General features: G+C 37.1%; 1 protein-coding gene across 5 annotated transcripts in view; it reads right to left on the bottom strand.

Moving 5' to 3' along the window:
* Positions 1–18,892, bottom strand: part of Pds5b (PDS5 cohesin associated factor B) — a 152,368-nt gene that overhangs the window by 24,480 nt on the left and 108,996 nt on the right. For all 5 annotated transcript variants that reach the window (XM_050161882.1, XM_050161886.1, XM_050161884.1 and 2 more), the window contains exons 20-23: positions 16,825–16,948; positions 14,097–14,255; positions 2,422–2,490; positions 929–1,065 (exon numbers count right to left, since the gene is read on the bottom strand). In XM_050161882.1, coding sequence (XP_050017839.1) covers positions 929–1,065; positions 2,422–2,490; positions 14,097–14,255; positions 16,825–16,948 — 489 coding nt within the window. The remainder of the gene's footprint in view (positions 1–928; positions 1,066–2,421; positions 2,491–14,096; positions 14,256–16,824; positions 16,949–18,892) is intronic.

Here is an 18,892-nt window from a genome sequence, read left to right as displayed (position 1 = left end):
CCAGGATTTGAATGTAGTTTCAGGATCTGAATCTGAGTTCCAATCACAGTATAATCAGTTAACCCTTAAGACAACAAAATCAATGCTTCATTCCTTCATAGAAAAATGACATCGTTTTTGCATGCACTGTGCACAGTCTCCCCACAAACCTTCATTCAGCTCTAGATTACAAGGCAAACAGTGGCTATGCTGCATGGTACAGGAAATGGTAAGGGGAGGTCTATACATTCTCAGTACAGAAAAAATAATTGCCTTTTGGGTAGCTGAGCCCACAGATGTGGACTTATGAATAGAAAGCACTAAATTATGTTTCATCATATAAACAAAAACAGCATGTGTATTTTAAATAATATGCACAGTTCATTTTAAATTTTTTGTTTACTGTATTCTAGAAACAGACTCAATAACTTGTTTTTATCCTTGAGATACTAGCAAACTTGTTAAACAGTAGTGACAGATCTCTGTACTAGGACTTATACATGGACTATGACAAAGAGCAAGGATCTATCATTTAAAATACTTGCAGTGTCTAGATGCCAGAACCCTATCAGACATGTGACTGTTACATTGCAATAACCACCATGTAAAATCATATTACAGTAAGAATACCTGAATACCTATAAATTAACATTAATTATCTTTTAAAAAAAAGAAATTCTAGGGCTGGAGAGATGGCTCAGTGGTTAGGAGCATTGCCTGCTCTTCCAAAGGTCCTGAGTTCAATTCCCAGCAACCACATGGTGGTTCACAACCATCTGTAATGAGGTCTGGTGCCCTCTTCTGGCCTGCAGACATACACACAGACAGAATATTGTATACATAATAAATAAATAAATATTTAAAAAAAAAAGAAATTCTAACATATAACAGTTACACCAGGAGTTGAAACACTATACAACCCAAGTATCTGGAAACAATAACTACATACCTAATTTTCCCCTGTTCTGTCAAATCTCCATCACTATGCAATATGGTTGTTAGTAATCTGAGGGTAGAAGTTCCTGATTTACTGTGATTATTTTTCATTCCAAGTAGCCATCGAACCATCATTTTAATAGCCTGAATCTATTTAAAAGACAAATTGACCAATAAGCATTGTTATGTTTAAAGAATCTCCATATCAACTTTAAAAAATAGAAAAACGAGCATGCATCTTAAGACAAAATAAATTATTCCATTCTTTATACAGGAAGATAACACAGTCTTTTAAGTTAGAGTTGTTTCAACCTCCAGGAAAGTGGCAAAAAAAAGAACAAAAAAAAAACAAAACCCATTTCACTAAAGATGGGTTCTTTTGTTGCTATTAACTTTAATGTTTCCCAAGTGTGCACCTCAGCTTTTAGGACCTAGAATTAGAATCATGCTAACTTTCCTAAGCAGAGAAAGTTCCCACCTGCCTACCTAAGAATTGATATGGCCTTTAGACATCGTATGATGTTGAAGATGTGAGTACTTCTGCACTTACTAGTCTTTGACATACCTCTCTATGTACTGTTTTGTGACTTACCTTAGCTTTCTAAAAAAAAAGAGACAACAAAAACTGAGCTTGACCAGTGCGAGTACAGAGTGTCCCAAAGATGCCTTTCCTGGGTACCTGGTGAGCGCACACTCAGCCTAAATAGCCTGTCTTCTCATTCAGTGCTGTCTCTATGACACAAGACTGCTGCTTTAGACTAATGTTGAGACCCAAATGCAACAAGTATCATTCAGTGATGGAACTACAGATGCAAACAAAGAAGGGCTGCTCTACAAGCATGCAGACCCATCAGAATCTGAGGCTGCAGCAACACACTAATGTAATTCAAGATACGGAGCACAACCAAATACATTCAAAGAGAAAGAGGCAGAATAGACAATGTGGGAGTGAGCCCAGAGGGTGCTAAGAAATTCTTTAAAAAAAAAAAAAAAAAGTCAACATTCAGTATATGTGCTCCTAACTTTTAAGTTTTGACAAATACATTGAAATGAAGTTGACACATACCACATGACTTTAATAAATTGATGCTCTGCGTTTTAGTAACAAGTAATTCCTTATGTATAAACCCAAATTCAAGAATTATTAATTTTTTTAAATAAAAACTTTTTATTAAATCCCAAGGAAAAGGTAATTTTAGAATCTGGATTAGCATTTTTACTGAAGAGAAGTATATCCAGGAGAAGACACTAGTCACTCCATTAAAAGGCTAATTTCTAAGAAGCAGAAATATGGAAGGAGCTTTCAAATCTTTTCCCCTCAAACTAGGTTATATATGCTACTGCTCACAAGGCGCTGAGTTGCACATCATTGTCCTACAACCTCACAATATGTAACACAATAACTATAACACAATAAAGGCAAATTCTTGACTTTAAAAGATACCCACATCTATTACTTGATACAGTGAAGATAACAAGACAAATAAATCTATGTATGTTACTTACTTTGACCATTGTCTCAGGAGAGACTTCTTCATCTGGGACCCAAAGCTTAGTTGTTTTTTTTCCTGGAAGCTAGACAAAAGGTAGAAACATTAAAATATAAGTGTGAATTCTTATGTTCAATTAATATATACTGAATAAGAGAACAAGTGAATGGCTCACCTGCCAGGTGAACTGCCCCCTCCCTAGATTCTGTTCCCCCACAAAACCCAACCTGTAGCCCTCCCATTACATTACCCCTATCTCTGCTGGGCCCTGCCTCTAACCCCAGCAGATTTCCACTGCCAAAATATAAGCAACACCAAACAGAAGAACAGAGACCCACTGCTACAACAAAGGCCAAGTTAACCACAGAAGGCTGTAGTAATATGAGCAGAGGGGCTGCGTCCCCAGCACCCCGGCCGCCTGGCTAGCTTATGTCCGAAATAACAACACACAAACTGTATTAATTTAAACACTACTTGGCCCATTTCTATCTAGCCTCTTCTAGGCTAATTCTCACATATTAATTTAGCCCATTTCTAATCATCTGTGTAGCACCGCTAGGTGCGCTCCTCTTTCTCCCAGCATTCTGTTCTGTTTACTCCTCCCACCTATGTTTTAACCTGTCAGGGCCAAGCAGTTTCTTTATTGCTTAACCAATGAAATCAACAGATTGATATATGACACCCCCACATCAGAAGGCCTGTTCCCAACTTGGACAGAGATTACCCACTGGATTAGAGGTTATGCTAGCTGCCAGAAATCCAGGCCACAAGGATCAGAAAACCCAAGAGGAAACAGATACCAAGGAGCAAAACACCCAACCAACTAAGAAAACTCAGAAATCAATAAACATGACCTATAACCATCACAAACCCAGATGCATAAACACCATCAATACCCAGGGCAACGTGTCCCCACCAAAACCTAGTTATCCTATGACAGCTATATCTGAAAATGCCAACACAGCCAAAGCACCAGAAATGACCATAAAACCAATTTTATTAAGATGACAGCGGTCTTTAAGAGGAAATAAAAAAAATTCCTTTAAAGAAACTGAGGAAAACACAACCAAAAACTTGGAAGAAATCAATAAATCCCTTAAAGAATGCCAAAAAAAAAAAAAAGCCAAGAAAAAACAAACATGGGAAAGAAACTATTCAAGACCTGGAAACTGAAATAGAAGCAATAAAGAAAATACAAACTAAGGGAATTGTGAAAATGGAAAATATGGGTAAGCAAACAGGAACAGCAGAAGCAGGTACACCAATAGAATACAAGAGATAAAAGAATCTCAGGCATTGAAGATACAATAGAAGAAATAAATTCATTGGTCAAAGAAAATGCTAAATCTAAAAAACTACTAGTATTAAAAAATACAGGAAAACTGGAACCAAAACTAAAAATAATAGGAATAGAAGAAGGAGAAGAATCCTAGTTCAAAAACATGGAACACAAGCTGGGTGTTGGTGGTGTAAGCCTTTAACCCCAGCACTTAGGAGGGAGAGACAGGCAGATCTCTGTGAATTCACAACCATTCTAGTCTACAAAGAGAGTTCCAGGACAGTCAGAGCTGCTACAAAATACAAAACAAAACAATAAAAACCTAGAAAATAGATTTAGCAAAATCATAGAAGAAAATGTTTCTAGAGAAGGACATACCTATAAAGGCATAAGAAGCTTACAGAATTCCAAATAGATTGGGACCAGGGGGAAAAAATGTCACATAATAATCAAAACACTAAACATACAGAATAAAGAAAGACCATTAAAAGCTGTAAAGGAAAAAATGCCAAGTATAATATAAAAGTAGACCTATCAGAATTACACCCTAAAAGTCAGAAGGGCCTTGACAGATGTCTTACAGACTTTAAAAGACCACAGATACCAGTCCAGACTACTATATCCAGCAAAACTTTCAATCACCATAGATGGAGATTAGCAAGGTATTTCATGACAAAGTCAAATTTAAACAATATCTATCCACAATTCCAGCCCTACAGAAGGTACTATAAGGAAAACACTAACCCAGGGAAGTTTTAACTACACACTTACGAAAACACAGGCAATATATAATTTCACACCAGCAAAATCCAAAGAAGGGAAACACACACACTCCCACCACCACCAACAAAGTAAAGGGAATTAACAATTACTGGTCATTAACGTCCCTCAGTATCAATGGACTCAATTTCTGAATAAAAAGGCACAGGTTAATAGAATGGATATGAAAACAGGATCCATGCTTCTGCTGTATACAAGAAACACACCTTAACATCAAGGATAGACATTACCTCAGAGTAATGGGTTGGAAAAAGAATTTCCAATCAAATGGACCTAAGAAGGAAGTAGCTATTCTAGTATCTGATAAAATAGACTTCAAGCCAAAAGTAATCAAAAGAGATATAGAAGGACATTTCAAACTCATTAAAGAAAAAAATTCACCAAGATGACATCTCAGTTCTGAACATCTATGCCTCAAAAGCAATGGACACACACATTTGCAAAGGAAACATTACTAAATGTGTTAGTCACATCAAACACCATAGATTAACAGTGTGAGACTTCAACACTCCACTCTCACTAATGGACAGGTCATCCAGTCAGAAACTAAACAGAGAAATAATGGGTCTGGTAGACATTATAAATCAAATGGACCTAACATGCATCTACAGAACATGTCACCCAAGAAAGAATATGCATTCTTCTCAGCATCTCATGGAACCCTCTTCAAAACTGACCACATACTCAGTTGCAAAACAAGTCTCAACAGATACTAGAAAACTGAAAAAAATCCCCTGTATAAGACCATCATGGATTAAAACTGAAATTCAACAACACAAACAATAGAAAGCCTACAAGCTCATAGAAACACTCTCTACCGAACTGCCACTGGATCCAGGAAGAAATAAAAAAATTAAACATTTCCTAGAATTGAATGAAAATGAATGTACAACAAACCCAAACTTATGGGACACAATGAAAGCAATGCTGAGAGGAAAGTTCATAGCACTAATTGTCCTCATACAGAAATTGGAAAGATCTCACACTAGCAACTTAAGAGCACACCTGAAAGCTCTAGGACAAAAACAACAAAAACCAAACACACCTAAGAGGTGTAGATGACAGGAAATGACCAAACTCAGGCCTAAATCAATAAAACAGAAGTAAAGAAAATACAAAGAATCAACAGAACAAAGAGTTGGTTCTTTTGAGAAAAATCAACAAGATAGACAAATCGTTATCCAAATTAACTAAAAGACAGACAATGTATGAATGAACAAAATCAGGAATGAAAGGGGGGAATATAATAAACACCAAGGAAATCCAAAGAATCATTTGGTTATACTTCCAAAAGCTGTACTCCACAAAATCGAAAAATTTCTCCATAGACACCACTTACTAAACTTAAAGCAAGATCAGATAAACGATTTAAATAGACCTATAACCCCTGAGGAAATAGAAGCAGTCATTAAAAGTCTCTCAACCAAAAATAAAGCCCAGGGCCAGATGGTTTTAGTGCAGAATTCTACCAGACTTCTAAAGAAGAGCAAAAAACAATACTCCTCAAATTATTCCACAACATAGAAACAGGAGGAACATAGCCAAATTCATTTTATAAGGCCACAGTCACCCTAATACCCAAACCACACAAAGATTCAACAAAAAAGAATTACAGACCTTTCACTCATGAGCACTGATGCAAAAATATACAATAAAATATTCGCAAACTGAATTCAAGAACACATCAAATAGACCATCTACCATGATCAAATAGGCTTCATCCGGAGATGCAGGGATGGTTCAACATATGAAAATCTGTCAATGTAATCCACCATATAAATAAACTGAATAAAGAAACCACATGACCATCTCATTAGATGCTTAAAAAACCTTGATAAAATCCAGCACCCTTTCATAATAAAAATCTTGGAGAGATAGATAGGGATAGAAGGGATGTACCTAAACACAATAAAGGCAATTAAAGCAAACAAATACTGAACACCAAATTAAATAGAGAGAAATGTAAAACAATTCACTAAAATCAGGAACAAGACTTTCTCCATATCTATTCAATATAGTACTTGAATTTTTATTGTGTAAAAGACAACTGAAGAAGATCAAGGGAATGCAAATTGGGAATGAAGAAGTCTAAATGTCACTATTTGCAGATGATATAATAGTATACATAAATAACCTCAAAAATTCTACCAGGGAACTGCTACAGCTGATAAACACCTTCAGTGAAATGGCTCCAGGATAGCTAAAACAATCCTGTGAAATGGCTCCAGGATAGCTAAAACAATCCTGTATAATAAAGGAACTTCTGGAGGTATCACCATCCCTGACTTCAAATTCTACTATAGAGGAGTTATAGTAATGAAAAACAGCATGATACTGGCATAAAAAGAGACAGGTTGATCAATGGAATTTATCCAGAGATACAGAAGTAAATCCACATACCTATGGACACTTGATTTTTGACAAGCCAGAATTATACAATGGAAAAAAAGAAAGCATCTTCAACAAATGGTGCTGGTCTAACTGGATGTTGGTAGGTAGAATAATGCAAATAGATTTGTATCTATCACCTTGCACAAAACTCAAGTTCAAGTGGATCAAAGACCTCAACATAAAAGCAGATATATTGAACCTGATAGAAGGGAAAATGGTGAACAGACTTGAACACACTAGCACAGGAGACAATTTCCTGAACAGAATATCAATCTCACAGGTACTAAGATTGACAATTACTAAATGGGACCTCATGAAACTGAAAAGCAAAGTAAGGCAAAGGACACCATCAAAAGGACAAAATGGCAGGATACAGAATAGAAAAAAATCTTCATATAGCCCCACAACCTACAGAGGGCTCAACTCCAAAATATATAAAGAATTCAAGAAATTAGACATCAATAAACCAAATAATCCAATTAAAAAATGAGTACAGATCTAGACAATTCTCATCAGAGGAATCTCAAATGGCTGAGAAGCACTTAAAGGAATGTTTAATATCCTTATCCATTAGGGAAATGTGAATCAAAAGGAATCTGAGATTCCATCTTACACCTGTCAGAAAGGCCAAGAAGTAAAATACAAGTAACATAGAGGATGTGGAACAAGGGGAATACTTCTCCAGTGCTGGTGGGAGCACATACTTGTACAGCCACTTTGGAAATCAATATGGTGGTTTCTCCAAAAATTGGGAATCAATCAACCTCAAAACCTAGCTATACCACTACTGGATATATACTCAAAAGATGCTTTGCTATACTACAAGGACACTTGCTCAACTATGTTCATAGCAGCTTTATTTGTAATGGTCAGAAACTAGACCACTTATATATATTTCCCTCAAATGAAGAAGATTTGGTATATTCACACATGGACTATTACTCAGCTGTTAAAAATAATGACATCGGGAAATCTGCTGGTAAATGGTTGGAACTAGAAAAGATTATCCTGAGTGAGGTAACCCAGACCCAGAGAGAGAAACATGGCATGTACTCACTTAAATGTAGATATTAGAGGTTAACCAAAGGATAACTATGCTATAATTCAAACTCAGAGAAGCTAAGTAACTAGGAGAGCTCAAGGCGGGGACACATGAATCTCACTGTGATGGGAAAATAAAACAGACATTGCTGTTGGGGGCGGGGGCTGGGGTCCTGGAGGGGGAGTGTGGAACAGGAGGGATCAGATGGGGAGAGGACCGAGGGAGAGAGAACTGGGAGAGACAAATGGAATCTGAGGGTGACCTAGTCATGGGCTTACAGAGCCTGAACCGACCATCTCCTGTAACCAGTCAAGACTGCAGTTGGAGGGATTATTAGGTCACCAACCCAGCCACAAAACCTTTGGCCTATATCTATCCTGCCTATAAGATGTCCTGGAGTAAATATGATGCAGAAATTGAGGGAGAGGCCAACCAAAAGCTGATCCAGCTTGAGACTAATATCATGAGAGAGAGAGTTCATTTTGCTATACCCATAGATTGACGTCTAGCCATCAGAGAGGCTTCACCTAGCAACTTATGGAAACTGATGCAGAGACCTACAGCCAAACATTAAGTGGGGCTCAGGGAATCTTGTGGAAAAGGGGAAGGAAGAATTGTAGGAGCCAGGAGTCAAGAACAACACAAGAAAATCTACTAATTAACCTGGGCTCATAGGGCCTCAAAGAGACTGACCTAGGCTCTCTGCATATATGTTACAGTTATGTAGCTTGATCTTCTTGTGGGATCCTAACAATGGGAGCAGAGGCTGTTTCTGACTTTTAGGACCCTTTGCCCCTATTTACACTCGATACACCATGGCTGGCTGATATCCACGGGAATCCTGTCCTTTTCTGACAAGCAGAAGAGGAGTGGATAGGGTAGGGGGCCTGGGAAGAGAGAAAGAAGGGGAAACTTTGGTAGGGATGCAAAAACAAAAAACAAAATATTAAAAAAAAAATTACTGAACAAAAATAGTTTACCTTTCTAACAATGATAGCAAATATTTAGGATTCATCTAACCCCATTTACTAAATAGGCCTGAAAGCAAAATTTTCACCAGCACCTGGCTGGAGCATTTGAATATCCTTTGTAGGTGTGGGTCAGAATAGATTTTATAACACAAAACCTACTTTGTAGACCCTTTCAAAAGATTGATGATTCAATTATTTAGGCCAGCAGGCAAAGACAAAGATAAAAATCCTAAGAAGAGTGTGTGCATTTGTGTATGTGTGGCACTCGTGTATCTAGAGGCAAGAAGTCAACTTCAAACCCTATCCTCAGAACCTGTTCAACTTGTTATTGGACACAAGGTCTCTCCATAGGACCTGGGGTGGTCTACCTATGTCCAAGTAGCTGGCTGTGGGATCACACCAGCTTTGTGGCTGTGAACACAAGCCCACACACCTGGTTGCTACATGAGTGTGTCAGACTCTGCTCTCCATGCTGTGTGTGCAGCAAACACTCACTGAGCTCCCTCACCAGACACAAGAAATGTAGTTTTAAACAAGAGAAAAGGTATTTTAAAAGCTCTTAGCCAGACTTTGTGGCATAAGTCTGTAATTCAGCTACTTAGGAGACTGAGACAGGAGAATGACAAGTTCAAGGCCTGCCCAGGCTATAGGAGTTTAAGACCAGTCTGGATAACTCAGTGAAACAACATGTCCGCACCCCCCCCACACACACAAAAAAAAAGGAAAGGAAAGTGCTAGAGATATAGAGTAATGGTATAGTACTTTCATGACATGGGTAAGTAGGTTCAATCCCATCTACAAAAATTTAAAAAAAAAAAAAATTGGGAGGGGGAGGCGGTTCAAGACCAGGTCCTGGCTGTCCTGGAACTCACTTTGTAAGCCAGACTGGTCTGAAACTCAGAGATCCACCTGACTCTGCCTCCCAAGTGCTGGAATTAAAGGTGTGTGCCACCCCCCACCCCCCTGCTACACATACACACCACATGGAGGAGCAGCAGAAAGAATAGAATCATAGGATTCTGGAAAATAAAAAAGGTATGGTACAATATTAACAAAGCATAAGGACTTTACTTTCTAAAAGGCAGATTCAACATAAGCAAAAAAGAAAGAAAGAAAAAAAGTTTCTTTCAGAACAACCATAAAATAACCCCGAGGAAAGATGCAGTACTGTGGAAGGTGAATTTACAAAGGCAGGCAGTAAATTAAGATGGTGAAGAGTTGAACACAACAAGTGATATCTTATTTTTATCAACAAAGCAGAAAATGAGGATTCAGGGCTGGTGACATGACTCCAGGGGTAAAGTCTGAATCTGATCTTTGGGACCCACATGGTAGAAGGAGAGAACCAATATGCTCCAGTTGACCTCTGATCTCCACGTGCAGAACACCATGGCATGTTTGCACAAGTTCCCCTCCCCCATGTTATTACATAAATAAATGTAAACAATTTGTTTCTCAAAAAAGAAAGAAAATAGGAATTAAGTATCAACTCAGGTAAGGCCCAGGCAATGAAACAGATAACCCCAACACCCAGAAACACAAATTTCTAAATACACAGAATGAGAGAGTCAGTACGTGTCTCAACACATGGCATTGAGACCATTAGAAAGGAGTCCTGTGGGGTTCACTCTGATGAAATTTCTAGACTAAGCATGTCAAGAAGAAACCCAGAGCTCAAGAGTTTCATAAAAGAAGCAATAATCTTATCAATGCAGGTTTCTCAACTGCAGAACGAGATGACAAAAAGCAATGCTTTAAATCTTCCGTAGCTGAGTAATTGGAACATATTTCTATTGAATAAAGGTGAACACCAAAATTCAAGACACAAGGCCCTCAAATTAGAATATAGTTTTAAATAATCAACCAAAGATAACATATATTATGATATTCAACTTATAAAATAATCCAGTCCACATCAGTAATTATAAATATGAATACTTAAAACAGATTATAAACAGAGGACATTAAGATGGATTTAACTATAACTACAGTAGCCACACCAAAAAAAAAAAAAAAAAAAAAGGTACTGGCACAGCAGAACGAAATCTACATGATAGAAAAGTAGGTAGGTAGAAATGAAAAGCAAAACATAAATTTTATTTTGGTACTGACACAAGCAGGCCACTAGCATACATTACTTTTATTACTAGTATAAAAAAAATCTATGAATTTATGTAGCCATAATACCAAATTAACTAAAACAAAAGAAGACTGTTAAAAGAGTTTAAGAGCCGTAAACTGAAGACCTGAAGGTGTGCGCCTGCCTTTTAAAACCTGCGAGATTGACCAGGCGGTGGTGGAGCACACCTTTAATCCCAGCACTCGGGAGGCAGAGGCAGGCAGATCTCTGTGAGTTCAAGACGAACCTGGTGTACAAGAGCTAGTTCCAGGACAGGTTCCAAAACCACAGAGAAACCATGTCTCGAAAAAACCAAAAAACAAAACAAACAAAAAAAAATCTATGAGATGAAACCAAAATAAAATATTGAAATTTAGAGAAAAACCTTCACAAATAAATAAAAATTAAGCTCTTTTAGCAAGAAATGGATATAAAGTCAAAACACAGCGCATAATTTTAAAAATATTATTAGTACCTAAGGTCTGTAAGAGTATACAGAATTCCCTTTTAAGAGAAAACTGTGTGCTAACGAAAGACATCTTTTTTTTTTTTTTTTTTTGGTTTTTCGAGACAGGGTTTCTCTGTAGCTTTGGAGCCTGTCCTGGAACTAGCTCTGTAGACCAGGCTGGCCTCGAACTCACAGAGATCCGCCTGCCTCTGCCTCCCAAGTGCTGAGATTAAAGGCGAGCGCCACCACCGCCCGGCCGAAAGACATCTTATAGATAAACAAAGAAAAGGGATGACAAGCAGAAAGTAAGAATGCTCAATAAACTGAAGGAATGTCTGATAATCCCAATGAGAACTACAAAAGGCGAGAGGGCTTCTCTGTGACACAAAACCAAAAACCAATCTAGATGGATATAACTTTTAATGACAAAAGGCAAGCTTAAAGCTCAAAACATGGAGACCATTTTATGACATTAAAGCAGAGTAAGTTACTTACACAGGATGTGAAAATAATAAGAAAAAATGGTAAATTTAAAACTTATTCAAAGTACAACATAAAGAGGGTGAAAATATACACTGTAAATGAGACCTTATGACTATTCTACATGTATCCAGCAAAGATTGCCTAACATGTAAAGGACACTGTAAGTAGTTGAAGGAAGAAGGCAACATAAGTGCTAATTAACCAAAGAAACTTTACTAGTGACAAAGGAAAAGCAGATTAAGAATATAATTTTGTATCTATTATGTGGGCAGAGACTGAGCCATCTGATAACAAATGCTGGTAGGAAATGTCAGCAGTAACTGAGAAGTGGTACAGCAGTGAACCCAGAGTTAAGGATGTATGCACAGAGCACATGACAGATTGTTGCAAGACTCAAGAACAAACAAAATCAAAGAAATATGCTAGCCAGACAGGTATGAGATGAGTGTGAGGTGATAAATATGAAGTGATTTATTTTAGGCCGAGGAACAAACTCCAAATTCAGAACAGTGAGTACCCAGAACAGGAAAGAAATAGAAAGTAAAGATTACCGAGCAATAAAACCATGAGTGAACAGTATTATTAAATATAAGTTGGATAAATGTAACAATTTTCTTTTGCCCATATCCTTTATGACTTAAAACAGGACACATTGTTAGGTTAATGGTGACATAAAGGAATTTAATTTCTGACAAGACAGAACTAGATTATTTTTTAACAATTTTCCTATTGGAACAATTAGAAAGGGTAGACCAGATGGTTTTTTTCAAGTCAGTATATAGGCAAAAAAATTTACCAAGTAGTAACAATTAGCAGGGCAGATGCTCAGAAGAAGGGATCCATCAAGAGAGTTGAGCCTAGGGCTGGAGAGATGGCTCAGTGGTTAAGAGCATTGCCTGCTCTTCCAAAGGTCCTGAGTTCGATTCCCAGCAACCACATGGTGGCTCACAGCCATCTGTAATGAGATCTGGTGCCCTCTTCTGGCATATAAGCATACATGGAGAGAATGTTATATACACAATAAATAAATAAATAAATAAATAAATAAATAAATAAATAAATAAATAAATAAATGAGAGAGAGAGTTGAGCCTGTCATCGAGATCACTTTTCTGACTAAAGTGATTTCTTGTTCTAGAAGTGGGAGAAGAGGCCAGGCAGTGGTGGCGCATGAGGCAGGTGGATCTCTGTGAGTTCAAGGCCAGCTTGGTCTACAAGAGCTAGTTCCAGGATAGGCACCAAAGCTACAGAGAAACCTTGTCTTGAAAAAACAAAACAAAACAAAACAAAAAAAAAAAAAAAAAAAAAAGGAAGGGGGGGAGGACACTGAGAGGTCCACTAATCCTGTCATCATGTCACAGGGCTTAAGGGGTAAAATTAGGAATCATGGGCCAAATATCTGAGAGTTTTAGGGAGCTCGCCAAATAAATACACCCTAGACACAAAGAAAAGACAGTAACTTAACAATAACTGAAGCCAAGGATAGGTGAAGCTCAATAGTGCTATCAACACACGAGCTCCTGGGTTAGATCCTCAGCAGCAGACTGATCAAAAATGCCTGAAGTCCAGTTTCCAGTTGGACCAAAATGATTTGACAAGTGCTAATTATTTGCCAGAAGTGAGACCAAATCCACATTGCTGAATATGAATTTGAGGCCCTCAAATTATGTCTACTTCTCATATTAAGAAGTAAATTAGGCTAGGATGTAGCTCAGTGGGAAAGCGCTTGCCCACAAGATCCTAGGTTCAATCTTTAGTATACCCCTCCACTGTTATCAAAAGAATTGTCAGGTATAGTGATCTACAATTTTAATTCCCGTACTCAAGAGCACAACAAGCAGATCTCTGTGACTTCAAGCCCGAACTTGTCCACATGGCCAGTTAAAGCCACCCAGGGCCACATAGTAGATCCTATCTGTCTTCTCCCCAAAAATCTACCACTTAATCAAAACTCCATGTCCTTATATAACGTAATACAATTGGGTGTTATTTTACAACTCTCCAGGGGTCTATTTCAGATCAAATGCCCATGTTCAAACAAAAATGTGCCAATGTTACTTTATTTCTGATGAAAATCTTAAAGCAACCAAGTAGAAGTGTTGTTATGTATTCCACCTCTCTTTAATAGAAACTACACATAGAACACTATGGAGATAACAAATCTAAAAACCTAACTCACCCGGTCATTCATGAGTAGGTCCTTCACAATGAAAGTTGCTACCAAAGACTTCAGAGGAGCAGCAAACTGATCAGGAGCGAGAAGTGCAATGTGACCAATAGTGACCAGTGGTGTTATGAGGTGTTCCAGGTTGCTTGGATCTAGGCTTTTATGCAGAGGCTGGAAATGAAGAATAGAAAACATTCACTTCTCTATAAACTGCTTCTGTATTTCACCTTTGAATTATGAACACTATAGAAGTTTTAGATCCTATGTAAGTAGCAACTCAACTGATGTTTAGAAGACATTAAGTTTAAACAGTTTCAGTCCTATTCAACTCACATTTTAGCAATAGGTAAAAAAGCATTTCAATATCAATCGTATTTTATAGCATATATCTTATGACCATGTATATGAATGCCAAAGACTGCTAGGGCTAATCAATATCCACTCTGCTCCTCCTTCCAAAGCATAAAGAAAATTTCATGTTGCAGTTTCTTCTGCATGAGGAGGCTATGGTCAAAGAAGTGGGAATGAAAATGAAGCAGGCCACACTTGCCCGCACTGAGGCAGAATAAGCACTGTGTCTTCTCCATGAGTACACATTCCACTTACTTGACATAGGTCCAGCAGGCAGGACTCCAGTAGGAACACAATGAAAGAATATGTGCTGCCTCTAAGCTTCTGAACACCGAAACTGAATTTTCAGTAGTGAAACAAAATTTTCCTATGTATAGTTAACTGAATTTTGGGTATTTTGAAAATCATAACATCAAATACTAAATTCTATAACATCTGATGTAAAACCAAACCATTAGTATCTTATTACAATAAAAGAATGTCACATTCACTTAGAATGATAACTGAAGAGTGTTGTTAAACCTTAGAAACAGGAAAATCAGAAGAGATACTAAATTACATATGCCATCATTAAGTGTTAAGGAGGAAGACACACAAAATGTGTGTTTGTTACAGTCTTACTTGTGTATGAATAAAATATCTCTGGAAAAGTAATTAGTGACAACATATAGTATCTGCGGAAAGAAAAGCTGGCTATAATGGAAATAGAGTACTTATCAGAACACCAATGCTTCATTTTAATGAAAATATGAGGGCTTAACTGGCTCAGTGGGTAAAGTGCTTAACGCATAAGCATCAACAACTGAATATGGACCATCAACACTACATGAACAAAAAGGCTGAGAACATCTGTGATTCCAACGCTGTAAGGTCAGACAGGAGCAGCCCTGAGGTTATGTGGAAAGCTAGTCTAGCTGAATGAATGAGCTCTAGATTTAATGAGAGACCCTATTTCAAAAGACATGGTGCAAAGCAATTGAGGATGACATGCAGTGTTGACCTCTGATCTCTACAAGCATGGTGCACATATATGCACACACATAAACACACAGGAACACATACACAAAAGGCAAATGAGGGTTCTATGTTCTAACACTGTACATCAACTATTACAAACTTGACAAGCAATATAAACTATGATTTTCCAACACACAAGGGCAATCTGAGGTTTCAGCAAGACCAACGAGAACATTTGATAACTTGACCTTTTGCTATTCCTGGTCATTTCCCTCAATACTTCCACTGTGTCCATACCTAAGTATCACTCTGCTGGTCACACTATAAACAAAACATGGTTGCATAAATATGCTTTTAATTATTTTATTACTGCTAGTTGATAATTTTCCACAATACATCAATGATATTATTTTTGAAAAACAGGAAAACTATTGGCGAGATCACGGAGTACTGGCAACTGCAAAAAGACTAGTGACCACTAGGAAATATTTCTCAGAAAGCCAGCAAACCTTCCATTATAAGAGCAACACAGTGAGAATCTTTACAAAGCCAAGTTATATCAGTATTATTCTCAGAGTGACCATCATTGAAGGAAAAGAAAGATTAATCAATAAAAACAAAATTTTCCTAGAATCAACACTAGTTAATGAAGTCATCTTTATAAATAAAAACAGCCATCCCCAAATGTATACATATGAAGGTAAGTTACTTGCCACAGAAATCAAGCTGTTATTTGGAAGATGCAGAACATAATCTATTCAGTTATTTTAACATGAGACATGAAAATATGATAAAATAACCATAAAAGTTTGTACCTCATAGATAAAATGTCAAAATACTTATGGTAGAAGGTTCAGTATGCCCTGACTTCCATTCAAAGCTCCAGACATAAAATTATGAATCATTTCTTACAGACTTTTCTGCTAGCTTCTGTTTTAATAATAATGTTAAAGACTATTTGCATAGTTGGCTGCAATAGAACACGTTCTCAAGGTGGAAGTTAATTAACATGTAGAGAAATAGTATAAAACATTAAAAATACACCTCATGTTAGTAAGGTTAGCACAGTCATTAAATCTAAACTTGTTTACTTTACCAATTAGGATCAATTTACATTTAGAATCCAAACTATTAAACTTATAAACTCACAGAGTAAGCTCATTACTACAGCCATTGACTATGATGATAAAAAAAAAAAACTCAATGAAAACTCCAAACACCGATTCATACAGCAGAATCAAAAAGTATCATGCAGTATTTGACTTCTGAACCTAAAGTAGCCTTAAACCTATGGAAAACCAGTTTTCCTATCTTAACTACTGCTGATGTTGGCTTTACTAATCCAAATGCTAATAATACACAATATAAAACAACTCTAATTGAGAATATTCTATAAAATCGGTATTTATATGAATTAAAATTTTTTCATTACCTCAAATATCTGTGCAAACTGGGTCTCTTTACTAGAAAATATGGCATGAATACAATGGATGGCATATTTGGCCTGGCGAGGTGGTCCTTTTTTGGATTTGTGATGCAATACAGGAAGCAAGGCTCTAAAAAAAAAAAAAAAACAGGAAAGAAAAGCAGCAATTTTTTTTTTTTTAAAAAAAAGGTAATTTATGTTTATACCCACAGATTAGTACTACATCAACCAAGGTCAAAGAAGCTTCTGTGTGTAAAGGGAACAGTTAATACAGAAATTCGTAATTTGTCAAACAAGGGACTGTTGAATGCTTAATCTTAAACAGGACATCTAGATCATCCGCTCCAAGGCTCAGTGAATACTGCAGGAGGGAGCAAAGGGGATAGAAGGAGTCTGTCAAATACTGTTTTGTAGACATGACCTGTCTGTTGCATCCATGAAACCACAGCAGGTAGGTAGGGGTGGTTACCTGCATAAGACTGAGTCTATCAACATTCTATGGGGTGGCAGGAAAGGACAACAACCCTCAGAAGGTCTTCCCCCTCCCCAAGTAGTCATAGGCAGTTAGTAAATAGTTGACAAAAATGTAAATGGTGTAGCCACTGATAAGTTGTCCTTGCTCAAGTAAACAACACAACCCATGTTCACTTCAGGAAAGATGGACCAGACACGGACAAGCTAAAACGCAGCTGGTGGCTAGAGCACTGCACTTAGGAAATACATCCAAGCTAGAATATCAGTTACCGTTATGTTGATCAACTCCAGCCTTGATTGGGACAATCTGCTCAGCCCACAGACTACAAACTAAGTGTGACCAGCAGAAGACCACAACTATAAAGTGACTACAGTGAAGAAGCCATTCAAACATATTTTGGGATTTCCCCCCTCTGTATTTCTTATTTTAATATACTTTTTAGTGTTAACTTACTTCAAATTTAAAAAGGCTATTTTTAGACTTTATATTTTCCCCCTTTAACATTTATCTACATGTTTATAATTTTTCACTGTTGGTAATGTCATCTCCCTTCTATTCACCTGACCCCGTACTATTTGACTTGATTTTATTATTCTTAAAAATAAAATTTTAGACTGTTTTTTACTTTCTATTTCCTTCCTTAGACTTAACATGCATAGTATTTTTCATTACTGAGCAATCTTCTTTCCTTTGTTCCGCTTATTAATCTCTTGTTCCTTCCTTTTCACCTTCACAACATTACTTTCCACTTTCCTTTTTTGATCATGTCATTCCTATCCAATTTTATGTTTTTTTATTTATTTAAAAAACAAGCAACACACACAAATAGAAACTAAAATTCACAAGCAAAAGATAAATTAAGACAAAAATGCCCAAATAAAGCACAATGAGAAGAAAGTCCACAAAAAGCCAATGAGTGCCTTCTGCCCCTTCCTGGCTGCTTCCTTAACCCACTCGGTTGCTAATCGACATCTGCTTAAATGATTTAGCCCCATTGCACATTTTATATCATTTGTGCCATTTTCGGTTTATGTCATTGATGATCTATTAGTGGCAGTTAATTATTTTACATCTTTCTGTATCTTGTTTAATTTGATGTAGCTGCTAAAATAGCAGTTTGCTTTGTCTTCTCTGAGGAGTGTTAGGAAATGAGCCTCAGGGAACAAGCTGTTCACTAAGTAGATCACCAGGTTACAAGAGAACCAAAATAATGTGTCAATCACAACTCAGAAACACAGGAAACATAAAAAAGACAAGTCCTCAAAAAGATCATAAGCCCTTCACTGAACTCAAGGATACTAAAACGGGCAAAGTGCTGGATGAAAAAGTCCAAAGTTTATTTGTAGAAATGATCAGTGATTTTAAAGAGGATATAAGATGATGAATGAAGTTAGTGGGGGGGGGGGGGGATATGGAAAAAGAAAAGTCAGCAGCACAGTGAGAAAGCCAGCAAAATGGGTAAGAATGCCAGTAATATGGAAGAGAAAGTCAAAAAGGGAACTAGAATTTTGGGCAGGAGGGAGAGGTTTAGAAATGAAAAGTTAAGGAATCAGATAAAAAAAAATGCAACAGAAACATCAACCACTAGACTAGACCAAA

The sequence above is a fragment of the Alexandromys fortis genome, unplaced genomic scaffold, assembly GCF_014885135.2.
Source record: "Alexandromys fortis isolate MF-2015 unplaced genomic scaffold, M_Fortis_MF-2015_v1.1 scaffold_118, whole genome shotgun sequence".
Taxonomy (NCBI): domain Eukaryota; kingdom Metazoa; phylum Chordata; class Mammalia; order Rodentia; family Cricetidae; genus Alexandromys; species Alexandromys fortis.
The sequence above is the reverse complement of the archived record's forward strand: the minus strand, read 5'-3'. Positions and strand labels throughout refer to the sequence as shown.